General features: G+C 50.3%; 1 protein-coding gene across 1 annotated transcript in view; it reads right to left on the bottom strand.

Annotated features, from left to right (window-relative positions):
• CEP95 (centrosomal protein 95) overlaps positions 1-23,076 on the bottom strand; it is a 622,972-nt gene that overhangs the window by 110,532 nt on the left and 489,364 nt on the right. The window contains exon 17 of the mRNA XM_086930924.1: positions 11,054-11,128. Within this exon, the coding sequence (XP_086787050.1) occupies positions 11,054-11,128 (75 nt within the window). The remainder of the gene's footprint in view (positions 1-11,053; positions 11,129-23,076) is intronic.

Genomic DNA, 23,076 nt, shown 5'->3' with positions numbered 1-23,076 from the left:
CGACTGACATACTGAGTAGCTCGGGATACCAGTACCTTCGTGCCCAGTCCGGAGCCACAAGGATGACTTGTGCCCGGTCGCGCTTGATCTTCTTCAGCACTCTGGGCAGAAGTGGTATAGGCGGATAGGCGTACAACAGACCGCAACTCCACTCGCGACGAAAAGCGTCTCTCCGAGCGAGTGCCGACTTGGAAATTCCAACGCGCAGAACTGATGACATTGCGTGTTCTCTTCGGTGGCAAATAGATCTAACTAAGGCTCTCCCCACTGCTGAAAGAGGCCTTGCACCACGTCCGAGTTCAGACGCCATTCGTGATCCATCATGCACCGGCGGCTGAGTTCGTCCGCCCTGGCGTTCAGAGAACCTGCCAGGTGTCGAACCACCAGGGTCACACCCTGATGTTCCAGCCACTGCCAAAGGCGCAGAGCCTCCTGGAAGAGGGTCCACGACCCCACCCCGCCCTGTTTGTTGCAGTACCACATGGCGGTGGTGTTGTCTGTGAACACCTGCACTACACTCCCCCGGACAGAGGGGAGGAATGCCTTCAGTGCTAGACGAATCGCCCGCAGCTCCAAAAGGTTGATATGGAGTCGGGATTCCGCCGGAGACCAGAGGCCTCTGATCTCCGCCTCTCCCATGTGGCATCCCCAGCCCTGGAGGAACACGTCCGTCAAAACTACGTGCTCCGGTTGGGGAAGAGAGCGGGATCTGCCGCTGACCCAATCGCGGTCCGTGAGCCACCACTGCAGCTGTCTCGCAGTGCCCTCCGAGATCAGGACATGGTTGGACAGGTTGCCCTGATGCTGGGCCCACTGAAACTTAAGGTCCCACTGCAGAGCCCGCATTCGCCAACGGGCAAAATGCACCAGAAGGATGCAGGAAGCCATCAGCCCCAGAAGCCGCAGCGTCAACCCGAAACTGCGCCTAGTCGAGAACCGCTTCGATGAAAAGGAGCTTCTGAGAGGGGCACAGGTGTGACTTCGGCACATTGATGGAGAACCCCAGCTGTTGCAAGAGGTCTGCCGTCTGGAGGTGGCTGACGACTGTCTGGGGAGAGCCCGCCTTCAACAACCAGTCGTCGAGGTAGGGGAAGACTGAAACCCCTAACCTGCGCAGATGAGCTGCGACCACCGCCATCACTTTCGTGAACACCCGTGGGGCGCTGGTAAGGCCGAAGGGGAGCACGGTAAACTGAAAGTGCTCGTGGCCTACTGTGAACCGCAGGTAGCGCCGGCGGGACGGGGATGTGGAAATAAGCGTCCTGCAAGTCCAACGCTACCATCCAGCCTCCTGGGTCTAGGGCAGCTAACACATGAGCCAGAGTCAGCATTTTGAACATCTCCATCCGGAGGAAGCCGTTGACGTTCCGTAGGTCCAAGATAGGGCGTAGGCCCCCCTTTGCCCTTCTTGGGTACCAGAAAGCAGTGGGAGTAGCAACCACATCCTACTTCTGGCCCAGGAACGCGGTCGATGGCCCCCTTGGCCAAGAGGGCCGAAACTTCTTCCTGTAGAAGCCGCAACTGATCCCCAGATACGCGGTGGTGTTGCGGTTGCATGGCTTGAGGGGTCGTCTTAAAGGGGAAGGAGTAGCCCCTTCGGACGATTTGCAGCACCCACCTGTCCGATGTGACAGTGCGCCAGTGGGAGTGGTGATGGCGAACCCTGAGGTGTCCAGACCACTGGCATCCCCAGGTCCACCTGTCCAGTCCTCTTGAGACTGACACTCTCGGGTCAGAGGGTCCTCAGACCCCTCCCAATACTCCTCATCACCCATCCCCTGATAATCAGGGTTGTCAAACGATGGGGCCGGTTCATAGAAGGTAAACTCCCCAAGCGGCGTCGAAAGCGTCGCCCAGCGGCGCCGTTCCGATGCCGGAACCGGAGCGAGGGAGGCATCGGGGATGGCGCCGCCCGAGGACAGCGCCGGAGGTGACACTTGAGGGACCGGCGCCGGTGAGGTCGTTCGGTCAACCGGCGACGGCGCGGATCCCGAAGCGAATCCAGTGGTGCCCTGCCGCGTCGGGCCGAAGCACCCGACGATGTCGGGGCCGTAGCCCCCGACCCGCTAGAGAGTCAGAAGAGCGATGACGTCTCTTCGACTTCTTGTGCTTACCTGACGACTACTTCGACCCGGAGGAGTGATTTCGACTCTCGGAGCTGTGATGGCTCCTACCCCACGACCTGTCCCTCGACCTCTGGTGGGACCGGGACCGGGACCTCTCGCGGCGCGGGGCCGACTGCCGGAGTTCGAGTCGCTTGCGGGACCGCTTCCGCCTAGCTTTCGAAGTCAGGGCCCGGCAGTCGGGGCAGGTCTTGTCGTCGTGGTCGACGCTGAGACAGTGGAGACACAGACGGTGAGGGTCGGTGACCGACATCAGTCGGTCGCAATCCTCACAAGGCTTGAAACCTGGCATCCCTATCGGTACTTGTCCGGAGTCGCAAGACTCAAGAAAAATGATCAAAAGGGATCAAAAAGTCTAGCCAAAAAGTGAATAAAGTACTGCTTTTTCCAGATCTGCGCTTGCTGGCGCGGAAAAAAGAACTGACGTCAGCACGCGGAGGCGGCGTCTAAGTACTCCGACTACGTCATCACGGTGCAGACGACTGACGCGGAGCCGCAGACGACGCCTACCGACGCGCAAGAGTACTGCTACGCAAAAATTTCCGGATCCAGTCTGACGCCTGGGGATATTCTAAGGTAAGGAATCTATCACTAACGTGTCTCTTTCAGATACAGCTTCAATGAACGTACTGCACCACGCAAAACAAAAGAAAGGCGGCGGAGCTCAAAAAGTTTGTTTACCCACGCTTCTGTTGAAGGTATGCGACTGTGTTATAAATAAAGCGCGGTATGAGTTCTGGGTAAAATAAAATGTTTAAAAAAAATAAACCAGTCGCAGTGTTAAAGAAAAGCACGGTGTGCGGTTTGTAAAAACGAATGAAATATTTTAGCTACAAGATGGCCTCTCGTGTCATGCCGCTTCTTTGCATGTTGGAAGCTGTAAAAAATAAGGCGTGCCCACTGATATTTAAAAAACAAAAGCGTTTGCCAGAGCGTGTCCTGCCTACAACAACTGATAGGAGAAAGTAGTTTAAGCAAATAGTGCTCACCAACTAGACACGCTCCTTGCTGCACTCTGTGTGATAATGAGCTACTCTTTGCCTGAATCTGCGATATGTCCAATCAGTCACTTCACTGAAGCAGTAGCACGTCTCTTGGACCTCAGTTTGTACTTTTGGAGCCCCCATTGAGACAGCAGCTGAGACCAGAGCTTAATAGAAAGAGTTTCCAAGCGCTAGTACTCATCTGGCCTGGAAGCTTACCCGATGCTTTGACCTCCAGCTTCTATGTATTCCAGTGGTGTGGTGTGGCTCACTGGTTAGAGGCGGCAGACCCGAGAGCAGAGAACGGCCCGGGACCAGGGTTCGATTCCCGACGCGGCAGGGTCTTGGACCAGGATCAGCGGACTCGATAATTCTCGCATCGGTGCCTACTCCAACCAGAGATCACACTCGGCAACTCTGGGCATTAGCTTGCCTCATCTCCGCAACTGCCCCTCACAAACGCAGGGGATGCCTGGTTTCACCTTGGAGACTCCCAGGAGGGACTATCTCACAGGGAAAGCCAGGACGGGTTCCCCAGCGGTCTATAGCGCTACGAGGCCTGCGGTGCGGGTAGCAGTGCGCTTTACAAGACACACACAATATGTAAACAGAGGGTGGCACGGTCTATGAAAAGTGCTTGTAAGAACTCTGTATCCAGAAGGAGGCTGGTGCCTGAAGCCCAGGCTGCACAGTCTGTTCCCAGGTGGAGGGCTCTGCTGAGTGAGGCCTAGGCTAGGAAGGTTGGTAAAACAGGATGTCTGGTGCCCAGTTAGTTCAAAGCAAGCACATCATAGCTACAACACCGAGAGAGCACCAAGATGACACATCAATGGGCCAGCGATGCAAATTTTGGGACGGATTAATTTACAGACATATGCACATTGACCTTCCCCTCCTTCTTCCCGAAGACAAGCCACTAACAAGGAAAACAGTCAATTCTTAATGCCCTGTGTGTCACAGATCCGGAGCTCACACTGAGGCAGAAGCCAAACTGAAAAGGAGATGTTGCAAGACCTTCAGCGACAGTACTAGAAAGAAACAATGCACATGTAATGATACAGACAACTGATAAGGATAGTTTATTAAAAAAAATAATAATACGCAAAAGATACTCTACATATAAAATGAAGAGTATAACTTGGTATAAAAAAAAATAGTGCTGGATAAACCAAATTGAAAAGGTTTAAGTATACTGAAACAAACAGGCCTCGACGTAACACAAAAATGGCCACATGTCGCTGTCCTGTCCATACTTTGCACCCGATATGTGCCAGATAATGTGTTAACTCACATCTGCCTGTGACGCATTAGAGATAGCACAGTAACTCAGTGGGCCAATTGTCCTGCAGCTTGCCGATGAAAACCGAAGGGTCAGTTTCGAACTATGGTGCTTCAATTGCAACCTCCGTTTCCTGCAGTATGGTTGTATAAAAATACATTTGATTATGTATATTTCGTTGTTAACAGAAAGGCAATGCTTGACAAACCAGGCCTCCCGCACAGCATTGCGGGGCGTGTCGTGGGGATCCGTCTGGCTCACAGGCCAGAGCTCTCCTTTGGTAACCTCTCGCTGCTCCGACAGGGACACCCTGCACTCTAAACATGGCGGGGGTGAGGCACTCACGGGTCCTCCTTTGATACACCTGCTTCGCTTTCGGACCTGCTGTGTGGGCAGTGCAGGAATGCCTGTGTGGGTCTGCCCACAACCGCCTCACCTCACACATTTACAGCTAAGTTGAGTTGAGGGGTATCTGTCATGTGAAACGGAATGACAGCAAGTGCGTGGGAAAAAACGAGAGTGAAAACACTATCAGCCTGTAGTTCTTGAAATGTCTTGCACATGCACGAGAGTGTGCGATTCTTAGGTTCGTTTTAGAAGCCCATACATGTGGGTCTTTCGACAGAACAGCGCATGAGCGCTGTTACAGGCTCAACCTAAAAATGATAAATAACACAAGTTCCATTTTTATTAGATTTAACCACAAACACCACACAGGTATCTAAACCTTTTACAGATCTTTCATGCAAACCTATCAAAAGGCAGTATATCAGTATTGAAAAACTCTTCCTTAAAAAAGGTGGAATGCTTGTTAGGCAAAACCAAATATGAAAATCATTGGCAAAGCCAATCAATTTGGCCTTAGCAAGCATGATTTTTGTTTTGTTTTCTGGAAACACATACCCAACAAACAATTCAGCAAAAATATGAAAATAAGTATTTTCATTATCCTGTAAGCATCTGTTTGTAGCTTTTAGAATTTCAGATTCACATGTCATGCATACTCCTGCCATCTAGTGTTGGGCAAGGAAGTTTTATAATTGGTGTGGAGCGTCGTCTCTCCACCCCCTCAAGGTATTGCGCATGTTCAATGGCTCCTTTGTTAGATATTATTTCCCCCTGCCATATACGGAGTAAGGATATAGTATGCTAAGTTAGCTTAGATGGTGAGAAATATACATAAAAATGCTGCATGTTCAACAGCAAATACGTGCCAGGGAGGCGCGAGGGTGCATGTGATTCTACAGCACTACACGCTACGAATAGATGATTACGGGGCAAATAACATACTTCATTCATAGCATGTGTTGGCTGCAGATGCACATGCTATTCATAGACTGTATTGCATTACTCCTCTAGCGGTGGCTTTAGGCATGAGGGACAAGTTACTCACCTTCGGTAATGCCTTACCTGGTATAGGCATAATCTAGCTGCATATTACTTACCGTAGAATATCCCAGGCGTCAGGCTGGGTCTGGAAACTTTTGCTTGAGCAATACCTTTACATGCCAGTAAGTAGCGTTGGTTGGATCCGCGTGACGTAGTCAGCTGACCCGGAAGTGACATCCAGTCACCTATATCGGTGCCACCTCAGGCGTAGATGTCAGTTACTTTTCATGACTTTTCACGCGTGGAGCGCAGAGCCATGAAGTGCACTGACAGTGGTGTTTATAGGGCCCTGAAAGGGATCAGCCTTGACCCAAAAATGCCAGTCTGCAGTGTGGGGAGGATGGGTGGGTCAGTAAGGAATCTTCAGCAAGTTTATGTCTCTACCAGTTAAGGCGTTACCGACGGTAACTTACTTGTCCATCTGATAGAGACATCTAGCTGCTGATTCCTTACCTTGGAATAGATACCCCAGAAATACCATCCCCTGGGATGGGACTGCAGACGGGTTTAGACCAGGAAGTCCTGCAGGACAGAGCAGCCAAACAGGCTGTACTGGTGGACTTGACTGTCCAGGCTTCAGGGCTCGGTGAATGTGTGCAACGATGCCACGTTGTTGCCTGACAAATGTCATGGACTGGAACACCACATTGCAATGCTGTGGTTGAAACCTTATCCCTGGTGGAATGAGCTCATAAGCCTTCAGGGGGCTGTTTCTAGGCTATGGCGTAGCAAAGTTTGATATAGTTCTCTTCTGCACTGCACAACCTTTCTTTGATCCAATGTACCCCTCAAAGAGTTGGTCACCCACCCAGAACTCTTGAGTGTGGTCAAGGTAGAGCAAGAACACTATTTGGGTCCAGACTGTAGAGTTGCTCCTCCTCTTTGGAGGGGTGCGGAGCAGTATAGCAAGTGGGCAAAGGTGCCCCTCGTAGAATGGTGTTAACACTTTCGGTAAGGAAGTGTCCCTAGCGAGAAGCACCACCTTATCAGGGAAGATGTTACGGTAAGGAAGCTTGGATGATAGAGACTGCAATTCACTTTCCCTCCTGGAGGAAGTCATTGCCACTAAAAAGCCTGTTTTAATGGAAAGCAGATGGAGGAGGCAGTTGTGCAGAGGTTCAAACGGAATACCATCAGGAAGGTGAGAATCACATAAAGGACCAACTGAGGCACGACGAATGGGGCAGGTGGGAACATATGTAGAAGCCCCATAAGAAATCTGCTTACAATAGGGGATTTAAATACACAGTCTTGGTAGAGGGACGCCAAGCTGCCAAAAAACACACCACAGACTTCGGGAGGAAGATCGAATGCCGTCAAGTAGGCGAAGAGTTGACAGGTTCGGGTGGAGCACCCTCCCCTGCAGCTGCGACAGAACATCCTCCTGAAAGGGGCAGCCTGATGGGAGGAGCGATGCTCGGTTGGAGAAGCTCGGGTTACCAGACTCTCCGTGCCCAGTCTGGAGCCACGAGAATGACTCTGGCCCAGTCGCTCCTGATCTTTTTGAGAATTCTGGACAGGAGTGGTAGTGACGGAAAGGCATACAGGAGGCCTGAGCCCCACTCAAGAAAAAAAGTGTTGCTGAGTGAGTGCCACCTTGGAAACTCCAACGCGCATAACTGCTGACATTGCGCATTCTTGGTGGAGGCGAACAGATCTAACCAAGGCTCTTCCGACTTCTGAAAGATCTTGTGCCTTCTCCGGATGGAGACGTCATCCGTGATCCACTAGGCATCAACATCCTGGCGTTCATGTAACCTGCCAGGTGTTGAACCACCAGGGATATACCCTGCTGTTCCAGCCAAATCCAGAGATGCAGGGCCTCTAGGCAAAGGGTCCAGGACCCCAACCTGCCCTGTTTGTTGCAGTACCACATGGCGGTGGTGTTGTCCGTGAACATCTGAAGCAGCTTTCCCTTGATGGAAGGAAGAAAAACTTTCAGTGCCAAGTGAATCACTTGGAGCTCCAGCAAGTTGATGTGGAGTTCGAATTCCGCTGGAGACCAGAGTCCTCTGGTCTCCATTTCTCTCAGATGGCCGCCCCATGCCAGAAGTGACGCATCTGTCACTACTGTGTGATCTGGTTGGGGAAGGGAGAGGGGCCTGCCTCTGAACCAATCGCAATTGCAGATCCTGTGCAGTTCCTGTGCAGTTCCCTCCAAGATCTGGACCATGTCGGAGAGATTCTCCTGATGATGCGCCCACTGGAACTTCAGGTCCTAATGCAAAGTCTGCATATGCCATCTGCCTTGTGTCACTAGCAGGATGCAGGAGGCCATGAGGCCCACCAGCCTCAGAGTCATTCTCACTGAAATCTAGCATAAAGGGTGAAACATCGATATCAGGGCTGAACGGGACAGAAAGCAGATAAGGGATGGTGGTCACTGAGATGCCCAAGGACTTGGTCGTAGCCCACGAGTCGTTAGAGCGCTCCAGGGCCATCTCTTCCTGGCCTACGAAGAGACGGGTGCCATCAAAAGGCATGTCCATGCGGGACGCCTGGACATGCCCAGAAATGCGAGAAGTCCTCAGCCAGGCATGGCATCGAACATCAATCAATCAATGAGATCCGCCTAGTGAGTCAGTCGTGTTGAGACCACAAGGAATGGTGAACTGCATCTCTCCTGTCAGATACTGCCTGGGTGAGAAAGGCCTGGTCCTCCTCCGGGGCATGTGGCAGTACTTGTGCAACTGTTTCCACAGGGAGTGGGAGTAACGGCCCAAAAGGCATGCAGTGTTCACTGACTGTAATGCAAGGCTAGCAGAACAAAATGTTTTCTTACTCCAACTGTCCAGTCTCTTAGATTCCCTGTTCAGGGTTGCAGAAGGGAATGAGTTCAGTGAAGTAGATAGCTGGACCCCCAAGCTCTCGGGGGAGGGAGATTAGTGAGGACATTTGGGTCTCCTGGAGCAGGGTGATGGTGATGGCAACTGTCCTATTCACAGGAGCCCCTGTGCTGGGCTTGGACCAGGTTCCCAGAAAGACATCTGTCAAGGCCTCATTGAAGTGCAGAAAAGGTTCAGAGGAGGAGAGTTCCGTGCCAGTGACAGGGCCAGAGTCCCCGGCATGGAACTCTCTGAGCCTACGGGCCCAGGCTTTTTGGAAGTTAAGGGCAGTAGTGGTCAAGGATCAGGTCAGCACCAACAGGGCGCTACCAGTGGCACAGGGGGTCTAGGTGCAGGATGCAAGTTCGAGGTTGGGCGCACAATACAAATCAATTGGGGGCATTCGGATAAAGGAAGATTACAGGTAAGTAGCAGCAGCTTGGGCGGGGGCAGTCTCCACGAGTTTAAGCAAGCACAGGACAGGGTTCAAGACTGCACCTACACTACACCACCTGCAGGGCCCAACACAGCCTTGGGTGCCCAATGCAAGGCAATGGAGAATGGCCAAATCGAAAAAGGGCTCCAGGCCAGTTGAAGGGAACAACAGCTGCAGAGGTAAGCTGCGATGCTCAGGGACAAACACCATGGGTCTTCACCAAGGCCCAGGGCTGACAGGTGCAGGGGGGGGGTCTTCTTGGGTCATAAATGCCCTACTGGAGCAGGTCGCAGTGGGGGGATGTGGTGTTCTGTGCTGTGGCTGCAGGTGATGTAGAAGAGTTCAGGAGAGGTCCGCTCGCTGTGGACTCTGGCTACTTCAAGCTACCTTTTACAAGGGACTTATATGTGAGCTAGAGGGGTGCCAAATGTGGTTTAGTTTAAGGGAAAGAAAACTGGTACTCGGAACCTGGATAGCAGGGACCCAGTATACCTAGGTCAAAGTTGCATGAAAAGCCCGGCACAAAAAGTGTGTATGTGAGGGGTGGGGTACTGCAAGAGAAACCCAGTTTCCTTCAAAGTTTTGACAGTATTCGAAATCCCTAGAGGGAAGTGTACTACTTCTTATTTTGAAGGTTTGCAGCTATTTCAACTTTGAGCCATCTTTTCTTGAGCTGAATTTCGAAAGCACGTTCTTTGGCGTCTAGGGTAAGCACTGTTCTTTTTCAGCGTCAATGTTTCGGCTGCTGTTGACTGATCTGCCGTCCTCTTGTCTTTCTCTCGACCCTGATCCTCTTTGAATGTCTGTGCCTGCAGCATCCTTTGTATGGGTCCCGATGGGTTCTTTCTGCCTTAACTTGCCTTCGATCAGTGAGTTTTTTGGCGCAAAGGCAGATTATGTGGTCTAGAGCCTTAAGCATTTGACTCAGCCGTTCCCATCTTTTCAGCATTGTACTCCTTTATTGGTCTATTGTGCTCTGTTTCGACATCAATCACCTTTTTGCTGTCAGAGCCTTCTTTTTCGGCAGCGTTTTCCTCTACTTCACTAGATAGTCCAAGATCTCCAAGTGAAATTTTTTCCTTCTGCCCCTGCATGGCATAGTGTGCCAGCCTTTGTTGCTCTTGGGTCTTCAGCATTTTTGGTGTGAACTCTGCACACGCCTCGCACAACTCTGTCTTGTAGTCTATTAGTAGGCAGAGATTGCACACCTGGTGGTTGGGCGAACTTATGGTGGCACTCTGGGCAGAAATGGAATGGTGTGTTCTCCATTTCACACAGAGCAGGTAGCCCTCTGTGCATTCTCAGACTCTCTCTTGATAAAAGTTCTACTTACTTTGATGTTTTTTTCAGTGTAATTCGGTGGAATCTCTGGGTAAATCTCACTTGATATATTTTGGCATTAATCCTCTCTGTTTTATACGACAAAATCCTGTTTTCCTTACTCTTCTTTCCCTTAGTTATTAGAGACCTTCACAATGCTTCCAGACCCCACGGCTGAATAAAATAAAGAATCTGAAGATGGTGACTACATGTAGGGACTTTCGGAGAGGGCGTCGGACGTCAGAAGAGGCGGGAACAAGTATCAAGTGGTGGGGATCGTCAAAGCCTAACAAGAAAAAAAACAAGAGAAAAGGAAGAAAGGACTACTATACAAAAGGAGAGTTCAGGCCTCAACAAATAGATGGCGGAATAAGCACAGCATGAGAATCCAGAAAAGAAATCACGCTGAAAAACTAATAGAATCAAGGAAACATGCAAATGATGTTGAACAAAAAGGAAGTTGTGAATCACTCCACCAGTGTCTGCACCACTGACTCAAGCAGCAATATCGTATCCCACAATACCACCAGGGATGTCTCTGACCTACTATGGCTTCAAAATCAGTTTTAAAAGTAAATGCTCAAGGAAGCCTTAAATTGGTTTAGGATACCCTGTAAAATAAAACAAATCTAAGCAGCTGTGTTTAACAAGTTGGTATCTTCAGTGCTGCTAAAAAAGTATTTATATATAGTACCTACCAGTCTCTGGTTGTGTCCCTGCTCTTTTCGGATAATTTCAACAAGCAAGTCATGTTTCTTCTGTGCTACTTCCACCTACAGCACAAGGGAAACAAATAGCATGCTGAGCCAACTAATGCAAATGCGGCATGTTTATCTTTTTCAAATCAATACATACAATTCAGGATGCAAAACTAACAAGTGGACCTATTACAAGTAGCCAAATGCCTGTTCAAAGTTCTGTAATTAATGTCATTTTAGCTCCTATAGAAAATTTTCCTCTCCACTACTGCTAAAAATGATGAAGAGATTATGTGTGCAAACAATAAAAACCACAGGGATGTATGAAAGGAGTTTATTAGAGTCAGTCTCAGAATTAAAAATGGGATTAAAAGAAGAAACAAATCAATCAAGCAGAAGCGATGCATACTCACTAGTATTCGATTACATAGGAAAAAAGATGCAGGGTCAAGAATATGACAAAATATATTGCCATTTCGCATAGGCAGTACAGTTGGTCAGTGGCCTAGTAAACGGAGTACGGTTGAGAGAAATCTGGCATTATTCTGTAGAAATTGGGGTACACAACAATGAATAGGATACAGTCCATTTGCACTCAGTTATGGGGATTTGTAGTTCTCCAATGAAATTATAGTAAACGGTCAGCTTGGCACCCTTTTGTGAGATAGCACTTCATTGCTTCCTATACTGGTATTTAGTCTCTTGAACATTCTTAGGTTACAGAGGCTATCTCTGTCGACTTGGGCAAAAAACTAGGCTAATGGTTCACTTAGATATGCCTACAGAGATGTACTTCTTTCTTTCATTGGCATTTTAGAAGCAATATCACACTGTCAATTTATTTTCAGATTTTTGCTGCCAATTAGTTCAAAGAGCAAGGACTCTATACTTGAGACATCAAAACTCAAAATAAACGTACCCATTTCTAACTATCTCAGGCACAACCCCATGCTGCGGACAAAAATAAATAGATCCCAGAACAGCCAAGTAACTGTGGGTGCAACTTTGGTTGCGGTCATGGTGAATTCAGTTTGGGGTCAGATAGCATTATTGTCTGTACATTCTCATGAGTTATAGATGGCACCTGCATCGGCGATCGATGCAAGTGGAATTGGCACAGCGGACAGTGACAGTCAGGAGCAGGCATCGGAGCTGGTGTTGACCCAAAATGGGTACAAGTGGCATAGATGCCCAGAGGGTAGACCCCGCTTGTGGAAACCAGAGGGTGTTGGTAAAATGGCAAATATATACAGCAAAGCCTCTCTGAAGGTTTCAACTTGCCTCAACGTCGGCAACGAGATGAAAACTCAGGGTGCATCTTGGCCAAACTCTGAAATTGGACCAATGGAGAACGTGAGCGAGACAAGGAGACACCTTAAAGTCTCGCATCCTCTCTGGAGTTACAGAGTGGCAGGAAGGGTCAATTTCTAACTTGGATTTCTAGTGTTTGAACTTCAACTTACTTGAAGTCTTCGACCACAGCAAAGATCTGTTGCAGTGACTACTTCGGGTGCATGAACGGGACCTTCCTTTTCACTTTGACCAGTCGCATCATGGATTCTTCTTTTCATAGGCAACAGGGTTTGGCTTTCTAGTCCCGAATGGCCATTTTGGGTTCACCTAAGCACAGTTGCCAAAGACCTTGGAGTTCTAATTCGACCACAAACAGACTTGGTGAGAGTCCATCACAGACACCTGTTTGTGACAGTGCCTGCACAGTTTAAATCCTGCGGATTAAGGGATAACATTTCCCTTGCAAACTAGAAAAATGTTGTTAAAAAAAGTCTGGTCAAGGATTAGTGAGAAGCTCTAGATCTACATCTAAAGTAGCAGAAAGAAAGGACCTTTCTGTGTCCATGGGTGGTGATTATGTGCAGCTCCGCCTGTCACTTCTGGAGCAGAAAAACATTGGCCCAAAGCCACAAGAGACTGCCAATTGACATGCTGAAGAACTTTAAAAGGTTCCATAACCAGTATAATGCCTGGGGTTATACACAAAGGAGGAGGAATCTGCAGTTAGATGTATCCATCAGAAAGGGGTGTTCTATGTAATCACTTTTGTTCCATGTAAAGAGCACTAATACCACTCAAACTATTGAATAAAAATAATAGCGGGTACAGGCATTTTTATCTGAACCCCAGAATAAGACTATTGCTTCTCAACTTTTTGTGGTTAAATCTATGTGTTTTATCATGACCAGGTCTCATTAATTCCACTAGCGTGTGAAAAGTCTGTGTGAGGTTGTGGTTAGATGCATGGATGGTATATTAACAAAGCGAGGTGATCCCATGAACAGGATGGGAGACACAAGAGATATTGTGGTACTAGTAATACAGCATTGAAAGACAGTGGATGGACTTTCTCAGAAGAATTGTCTCAACTGAACTTAAGTTATTCAGCTCTCCCCCCAGATGTACTAGAGCAGACTTGACTTTACACAAAGCACCCACTTTCAAACAGCCGCAGTCTCTGAAAAACAGACATGCGGTACTGTATTAGTACTTCAGCCGAGGTAGCTTTATAGCAATATAAAAATAATCCACTTTAAACTACCCAAGATGTTTCTGATCAGGCTTCGGTATGGAATCTGTACTTGTGGCAATCCATGATCAACTAGGGGCTTGGCAGAAGGATGGTGAGAGAGGAGTGATCCATCCTTTTACATGGTCAACCATGATATCTTGCAGCATCGGTTTCATTAGGTCCTTTGGATTCTTAATGCACTTTTCTGCAGATAATAATCAGCTGCAGCTTATATTTGATGAGCCGTCATCTAATTCTATTATTAGGCTGAAAGGCTGCATGCTTGGAATTCAGGGATGGATGACTTATAATTTTCTTAAACTAAATGAAGATAGACTCTGTTGCTAGAGAAGAAACGGCACAATGAAAAGACACCGGAAAGCCTCGCAGCCTACAAAGACGCCATCCGCAAACACCATCACCTCATCAGGTCTGCCAAGAGGACGCCTTCAAAGACCGCCTCGACAACAACGCACACAACAGCAAGGAGCTCTTCAATATCGTAAGGGAACTCTCCAACATCAATGACATCCCACCGTTGCAAGCCCTGTGCGACTCCCTCGCCACCTTCCTCCACCGCAAGATCACGGAAAACCACAACAGCTTCAAAGCCCAGACAGCCACACAGACATCGACACTCCAGACTCCCCGCACACCATCCACCACGACTCCCTGCCAGCCTGGGCCAACGTGAACATCGATGACACCATCAAGACCATGAGCACAGTCCACTCCAGCTCCCCGTCAGACCCACTCCTGCACCACATCTTCAACAAAGCCAGCAGCTCCATCGCACCCCATCTGCGCAACGTTATCAATCTCTCCTTCGAGACTGTGACCTTCCCAGAGAACTGGAAACACGCCAAGATCAACACTCTACTCAAACAACCCAAGGAGGACTCGAGAGACCTAAAGAACTTCCGGCCCATCTCCCTGCTTCCGTTCCCAGCCAAGGCCATTGAGAAGATAGTCAACAGACAGCTAACCTGACAGCTCAAAGAAAACAGCATCCTGGACCCATCCCAGTCAGGGTTCCACAGCAACCATAGCACTGAGACTGCCCTCGTCGCCGCCACTGATGACATCAGGACCCTGCTGGACAACGGTGAGACCGCAGCCCTCGTGCTCCTGGACCTCTCTGCTGCATTCGACACTGTCTGCTACCACACACTACGCACACGCCTCCACAAACGCAGCGATCAGAGACAAGGCCCTGGAATGGACCACCTCCTTCCTCTACGGCAGAATCCAGAGCGTCCGCCTCCCCTCATTCCAATCCGAAGCCTCCTAGATCTGCGGCGTACCCCAGGGATCATCTCTCAGCCCGACACTGTTCAACATCTACATGACCCCGCTCGCACAAGTCGCCCGACAGCACGACCTCAACATAATCTCCTACACCGACGACACTCAACTGATTCTCTACCTCACCAAGGACCCCTCACCGCCAAATCCAACCTCCACGAAGGAAGGAAGGCTGTCGCTGAATGGATGAAGATCAGCCGACTGAAGCTGAACACGGACAAGATGAAGGTCCTCATCCTTGGCTCCAACCCTTCAGCCTGGGATGACTCCTGGTGGCCTACGGCACTGAGAGCAGCCCCGACACCCACCGACCACGCACGCAACCTGGGAGTCATCCTCGACTCAACACTCTCCATGACCAAGCAAGTCAACGCAGTCTCCTCCTCCTGCTTCAACACCCTCCGCATGCTCCGCAAGATCTACAGGTCGATCCCGACAGATACAAGAATAACAGTCACCCAGGCCCCTCCTCAGTAACAGCCTCGACTATGGAATAACACCCTCTACACGGGAGCCCGCCAAGCTCCAACGACTGCAACGCATTCAAAACGCCTCTGCACGCCTGATCCTCGACGTACCACACCACAGCCACATCACACCACCTGAGAAACCTGCACTGTCTCCCCGTTAAAAAGAGTATTTCCTTCAAGCTCCTCATCCACGCATACAAGGGACGCCACAAGACCGGCCCAACCTACCTCAACAGACAACTCTTCTTCTACATCCCCAACCGCCAGCTCCGTTCCGCCGACCTCGCCCTCGCCACCGTCCCTCACAACCGAAGAACAATCACCGGTGGCAGCTCCTTCTCCCACCTCACCACCAAGACGTGGAACACCCTCCCACTGAGCCTACGACAGACCGAAGACCTCCTGACCTTCAGGAGGCTACTCAGACCTGGCTGTTCGACCAGTAGCGTCCCCCCACTTTTCACCCCAGCGCCTTGAGACCCTCACGGGTAAGTAGTACGCTCTACAAATTCTTGATTGATTGATCGATTGCTTTAAATGCGTGGGTACTTTGCATTCTGGTGTGCTCATCCATGGCCTACACACCTTGCTTCATATCCATTCTGGCAAGTGACGTTAAGCACATGGGAGTCCTTTTTGATCAGGGACTTTCTCCCTGAATTCCCAAAAATGTGTATAACAGGATCTACACAAATTAAGAGCTTCATGAACGCTCATCCTATTATTTCTGGGGAGAACTTCAATCAGGTGGTGCTGTTTGCTCTTTCTCACTTAAGTCATTGTAACTGTTTATCTGGGCCATCTGGATTAAGCTATTTCCAAGCTCCAATTGCTCCAGAATATGGCCCTTAGATTAGCAAAGTTTGAGTTTGAGTTTAAAAGTTTTGTAGAGCGCTCGTACACCTAGCGGTTTCTTGGCGCTACCTGGCTACTGCTACTCAGGGGGGCAGGAAGGATGGGGAGTCTGACCATTTAAGATGGGAAGGATTGGGTGAATCGAAAGGTCTTGAGGCCTTTACGGAACAAAGGGTACTGGGTGCACGTTCTTAGGGAGGTTGGAAGGGAATTCCAAAAAGCTGGGCCAGTGGTCGAGAACTTGGAGCCCCCCCACTTCTTCCGTTTGAAACAGGGGACCACAAGGAGGTGGTGTGAAGAAGATCGGAGATCTCTCGATGGAGTGTAGTTTTGAATGGCTGAATTGATGAAGGAAGGGGCAGAGCCTGTCCGGGCTTTAAAGATGGCACAGCCCAGCTTAAATAAGGCACGCTGCCGGACAGGAAGCCAATGCAGGGAAAGGAGGAGAGGTGTTACATGATGTGATTTTGGTAAGTTGAAAACCAGCCGAGCGGCTTGGTTTTGGACCAATTGCAGACGCCTCATGAGGTAGTCGGGCATGCCATGATAGAGGGCATTGCCGTAATCTAGGCGAGATGTTACCATGGCCAGGAGTATTAGCTTGAGCGCCTCGGGGGAGAAGAATCGTGAGACTCTGCGTATAGTCCTGAGGGAGAGGAAGGCTGAAGATACCACAGCGGAGACTTGAGAGTGTAGGGAAAGTTGGTTGTTAATTTTGAACCCAAGAGTTTTAACGGAAGATACAGGAATAGGTGGGGAGCCTAGGGAAAGGGGCCAAAAAGAGGGGGACCAAGGACTGGAGCAACCACCCGTCAACACCAATTACGTTTTATCGGGATTGAGTTTCAGGTGGTTGAAATTCATCCAGTCCTGGATGAAGGTCATGATGAACTGAAAATTAGTTAAAAAAAGTGCTTACGAAATTTGATCATATTTCCCAAGAATGGTGTAATGTTGGCTATCTACCTGTAGTAAGGTGGGATCCTTCGATCAGGAATACCCCCACTTTTTGCCGCTGTCAGTATGTTTATTTGACTAGTCTGACTGGGATCCAGCTAATAATGACCCCAGTCACTGTGCTTCCTCCCTAAATTGACCATGGTAAGTACTGTTGTACCTCCACAATTGGCTACTGATGTACACTTGTAAGTCCCTGGTATATGATACTAAGGTACCCAGGGCATAGGTACACCGGAGGACTCCCACGGACTGCAGCATGTATTATGCCACCCATGGGAGCCCACTCGAACCGACTACAGGCCTGCCACTGCAGCCTGTGTACGTTAGTGCTTACACCGGTCTCAGCAGACACAAGTTTTCTTATACCTGAGGTCACTACACTTAAGACCTATAAGTCACCTCTATGGCAGGCCTTTCAGACCTGAAGGCAGGGTGCTTGGATATAAGTGTGAGAGTGCCCCTGCACGAGCAGGACGCCCCTCCAAACCCCAGAGGCTATTCTCAATGCTTTGTAAGTGCGGCTAGACATTTTGATACATATAGTAGCCATCCGCCATAACGTGATGGCTAACTATGTAGTGGCTGTTCCTAACCTGGGCATGTTTGATATCAAACATCTTAGAATCATACCCCAACACCGTTACTGCTGTTGGAGGTATGATTTCATGCACTGGGGGGCTGCTCCATGGAGCCCTTCAGTATTCCCAGTAACAGCCTTTCAGGGTCTGCCAGCAATCTAGTGGTGCTGCCGACCCCAGAGAAGATTCTGGCCTCTTGCTGCGGAGCTGTAGCAGGGGAAGGTAGAACAATAGGTCTCCTGTCACAGGGAGGTGTGACAACCTCCCCGACAGGATTTAGTGTATTGGGCAGCACCACCAGACTTGCTTTGAAGGGCACATATGGTTCCTGCCTTGCATATTTCAGTTTGACTCAATCACAAGAAACGACCCGGGTCCGTAATGTTGGGGGGGGTTTCAGCCAAGGGCTGAGTGTACTCTTACACGCAAGAGGGGATTCCCTTTTTAGGATGGTTCACCTCACACATCAGAGGTGACATGCTTCATCATAGGGGTGCCTCCTCACGTGAGAGACCAACTCTTTATGTGGGCTTCAACCCCCGCGCTACGAGGGAGGAGCTCAGGGATTTTTTTTGTATGAGGCCGGCTGGTATACTAAACCTTATGTGAGCCTGGTGTGTTCAAAATAGTGCAGTGCTGTAAATGTGAGTGGTTTAAAACTAACTACAGTGTTAGCTATGCTGCAACTTTATTGAGCTACCCGGTGTCAGGATTAAAAACAGAATCTCGCTGGTAACCCAGATGCCATCATTAGAGGCTTCTGTGTTATGTTAAGACCAACATGTTTCGGCCAGCAGACCTACCATAGTGTCACGGCCTTCTTCATGGTCAATGATCTAGCTAACTGCAATAAATGTGAACTACGTGAAAAAAAAAATAGAAAAAAAAGTGCAATAAATGACAGTATGATACTGAACCAGTGATTTTAGCTTGTTCAGACGTGAGGTGGTTGTTGAGGTATTCGAGACCTATGTGGTGGAGCGCTTTGTGTGCGTGGGTGAGGAGCCTGAACGTGATCCTTTTGTTGACGGGGAGCCAGTGCAGGTCTCTCAGGTGGGCTGATATGTGGCTTGGGATGTCGAGGATGAGTCGTGCGGATGCGTTCTGTATGTGTTGGAGTCTTTTCTGAAGTTTGACTGTGGTTCCTGCGTATAGGGCGTTCCCGTAGTCTAGTCGGTTGGTGACGAGGGCCTGGGTGACCGTCTTTCTAGTTGCGGTAGGGATCCACCGGAAGATCTTACGGAGCATGCGCAGGGTGTTGAAGAATGATGATGAGATGGCGTTGACTTGCTTGGTCATCGTGAGAGAGGGGTCAAGGATGAATCCCAGGTTGCGTGCGTGGTCAGTGGGTTTCGGTGCGGTGCCCAGTTCTGTGGGCCACCAGGAGTCGTCCCAAGCGGATGGGGATGGTCCGAGGATGAGGACCTCCGTCTTGTCTGAGTTCAGTCTCAGACGGCTGAGTTTCATCCATTCAATTACATTTTTAATTCCTTCCTGGAGGTTGAGTTTGGCAGTGGCTGGGTCTTTGGTGAGGAAGAGTATCAGCAGGGTGTCGTCGGCGTATGAGATGATGTTGAGGTTGTGTTTGCGTGCGATGGTGGCGAGGGAGCTCATGTAGATATTGAAGAGGGTTGGGCTGAGCGATGAGCCTTGGGTTACGCTGCAGATGATCTCGGTGGCCGCGGAAGGGAGGGAGGCGGACTCTCTGGGTTCTGTTGGAGAGGAACGAGGTGATCCAGTCGAGGACTTTACTTTGGATCCCGACGTTGTGGAGACAGGTTATTAGGGTATGATTGCAGACTGTATCAAAGACGGCTGAGAGGTCTAGGAGGATGAGGGCGGTTGTTTCCCCGTTGTCTTGTAGGGTCCCGATGTCGTCGGTGGCTGCGATGAGGGCGGTCTTGGTGCTGTGGTTGGCTCGAAATCCAGACTGGGATGGGTGGAGGGATCCATTGGCCTCAAGGAATGCGGTCAGCTGTTTATTGACGATCTTCTCGATAACTTTTGCAGGGAAGGGAAGAAGAGAGATAGGGCGGATGTTTTTTAGGTCTTTAGGGTCCGCTGAGGGTTTCTTCAGTAGGGTGTTGATCTCTACGTGCTTCCAGCTCTCTGGGAAGGTGGCGGACGCGGGGGAGTTGTTTAGGACGTTCCGTAGGTGGGGAGCAATGATGGTGTCCACTTTGTTGAAGAAGTGGTGAGGGCATGGGTCGGAAGGAGAGCCGGAGTTGATGGTGTTCATAGCGTGGGCGGTGTCTTCGGTGCTGATGGGAGTCAAAGCGCTGAGGGTGGTTGTAGGGGGCGTTGGTTCGGTGGCTGGGGGCAGAGTCTGGGTGCCGAAGCGGTCGTGGATTTCGGCGATCTTGCGGTGAAAGAAAGTGGCGAGGGAGTTGCAGAGGTCTTGCGACGGTGTGATGTCATTGCTGTTGGCGCTGGGATTGGAGAGCTCTTTTACAATGCTGAAGAGTTCCTTGCTGTTGTGTGTGTTGTCCAACCGTTCTTTGAACGATGTCTTTCTGGTGGTGCGGATCAGCTGGCGGTGTTTGCGGGTGGCGTTCTTGAGGACTATCATGTTTTCTGTCTGTTCGCAGCGCCAGGTTCTCAAGGTTTCGGTAGGATTTCTTCAATTCTTTAAGGTCGTCGGTGAACCATGTTGTTTTCCTGTTGCCGGGCTTGCCTGGAGGGTTCTTAAGTGGTGCAAGGGCGTCGGCGCAGTTGACGATCCACTGTGTGAGGTTGCGGGCTGCGTCGTTGGTGTCAGTAGTATTGATTGGTGGGTTCTGGCTCAGTGATGTAGTTAGCTGGTCTGCGGTGACTTTGCTCCAGCATCTACAGGGGATCTGTTGCGGGCGGTGGTGGGATGTGGTCTTCTTAAAGGTGAAGTGGATGCAGCTGTGGTCGGTCCAGTGTAGTCCAGTGGAGTGGCTGAAGGACACGTGGCTGCTGGCAGAGAATATGGGGTTGAGCGTGTGGCCAGCGTAGTGGGTAGGGGTGTTCACCAGCTGCTTGAGTCCGAGGTTGGTGAGGTTGTCGAGTAGGGTGGTGGTGTTGTCATTGTTGTTCTCCAGGTGGAAGTTCAGGTCCCCTAGGAGGATGTGGTCTGATGAGGCAAGGGCTGGGGATGCAGCTCACCGGGTATCACTTGGCATTCAAGTTAGAAAGTCCCCTATGTCAGCAACAGTAAGAGCAGAGTTGGATGCACAGGGCAAGGGACACAACAAAGATGTAGCAGCGGTGTTTCTCAGTGGCTGGAGGCTACCGACAGCTAGAAGAGCCGGGATAGCAGGCATGGGTGGGTAGAAAACCTGCTAGGTATGTGCGCATAATCCTGTCAGAGTTCTTAGTGGAGATGCAGCCACATGGAGCAGGCGCGGTGCGTCAGGGAGGGTCAAACCTACTGCCGGTGGCTGGAGGAGCCGGAGAAGCAGATGGTGGGAGGCTGTGGGCCAGGCGTGTGATGTGCTGGTAAACCCCTGAGGGTGCCAGCATAAATTGCGGAGCACAAGGAAGGCGTAATGCGCTCAGGGTTGACAGGGCAACAAACTTGTGCTGTGAGCTGGTGCACCTGTGCGGGTGCCTGTATGGATACAGCCGCTAGAGAAGGGTGTGCTGGGGATTGCGCCGGCCTCAGGGTGAGTGCTGGGTGTACGGAACCAGGGCAAGTAAGAAAAAAGCCACCTGGAGTCTACGGGCCGAAAATGAGCACTGCCCGGGGGGGTTGATGGCAAAAAGGTGAAACCAGTGTTGGTTAGCGGAGGCACACAACACTGTGAACGTAAAGGCAGTGGTGTGTCTCATATTCGGTAATTGCGTGGGAGCAAACATACCGTGGAGGAAGGGTGGCGGAAAGATGCAAGTTCGAAACGCGCAGAGTCAAGGTGAAAGAATAGGGTAGTCACTTACTACGGTTGGTGGGGTCCAGAGCCTCAAGGCACACATCTTGGAGCAGGATAGAAGAGAATCTGATCCTACGGCTTTAATACGGATGCTCATTGGTATCCGAGTTGGAAATGAGGCGCACCTGGATGAGTCGCTACCGGAAGTGAAGAGGCAATGGGGGTTGTAGTTCTGGAGTCCGTCGTAGAACTACTCGCCGCCAGGGACGGGGTGCCTCAACTGGGGCAGGGGCGCAATTGTGAGAGCACCAAATGTCGGGGACCAGGCGATTTGGGCAAGACTGTGTGTGCCCGTATAGCCCTGTAAATGACGAAGGGCATATGCGTGAAACCCAATGGGACCCCACTCTGGTTAAGGAGGCGTACTGGGAGGTGCGAGGTGCAGTGACAGACGAGGGACCAGTGGGGACCCCGGGGAAGCCGGGTTGTATTCACTCTGAGCACACTTAATGGGAGATGTGGCGCCGGACAGTGTCTGGGACCGGGTGACCTGGGCAGGACAGAGCGTGTCCGTGTGGACATGCAGGTGGTGGGGGGCATGAAAAAAAGTGCCAGTGGGGCCTATGAGTCGATAAATCTGGGAAGTGCAAGAAGCAAGGGCCTGGTAGGTGACCCCGGTTGGCCGGGTGGGGCGCGCTGAGTGCGTAATGTTGCGCCTTATAGCAGGGAGAGTGGGAGGGAGTTTGGAGATCACCAAAACTGATGGTGCTCGGCAGCAGTGTGTGACGCTGAGCGTCATGGCAGCAATTTGTGGTGTTTCTAAGGAGAGTGCCAGCCACAGGATATCATCGTTGAGCCCAGTGTTTGCAGTATCCAGCCTGTACACCCATCTCTGATTCTTGTATGGGCCTGTTCACAGGAGGGGAGGAGCACCTGTAGTCAAACATTCATAAAGGTAGCTGCCTCACCCAGGATACTGCCTCACCGTGACCCCGCTCAACGGGCACAAGAAGGATACAAAAGATACTATACAAGAATCATACTGAGTAGGGTACAGTATTGCGTGCATGTTTAATGCATATGCACCCTTATGTAATGTTTTGTGTGATTTAATTACATAAAATTTGACATCCAAGAGTGGATTAGGGATCTCTCTAGGTCCTGATGTAAAGCCAGGGGGATGGCTTTGAAACATGTTGACTGCGGAGGTAATAGCCCATTGTAGCACAGTACCGCCGCTCTTTATTTTTCCACATAGCCAGGTATTTTTATCTTTTTCTACTTACTTCACTACTTACCCCTTCGACTCCCACTCCTACATCACTCATAGTATTTCATATTCAGTGCTCCCACGGCGTTGGTTGCAGCACGCCCGTCCTGTAGAGGGGCGGGAAGAACCAGATGATGAAGCATGCCACCAAGGGTTTTGGTGGGTGAGGGTTATTTTAACAAAGCTGTGTGCTCTTCCAGTTTAATAGGAGTGATACACGCATAGGTC

The sequence above is a fragment of the Lissotriton vulgaris genome, chromosome 7 (genome assembly GCF_964263255.1).
Source record: "Lissotriton vulgaris chromosome 7, aLisVul1.2, whole genome shotgun sequence".
Lineage (NCBI taxonomy): Eukaryota > Metazoa > Chordata > Amphibia > Caudata > Salamandridae > Lissotriton > Lissotriton vulgaris.
This window is presented reverse-complemented; position numbering and strand designations above follow the sequence as displayed.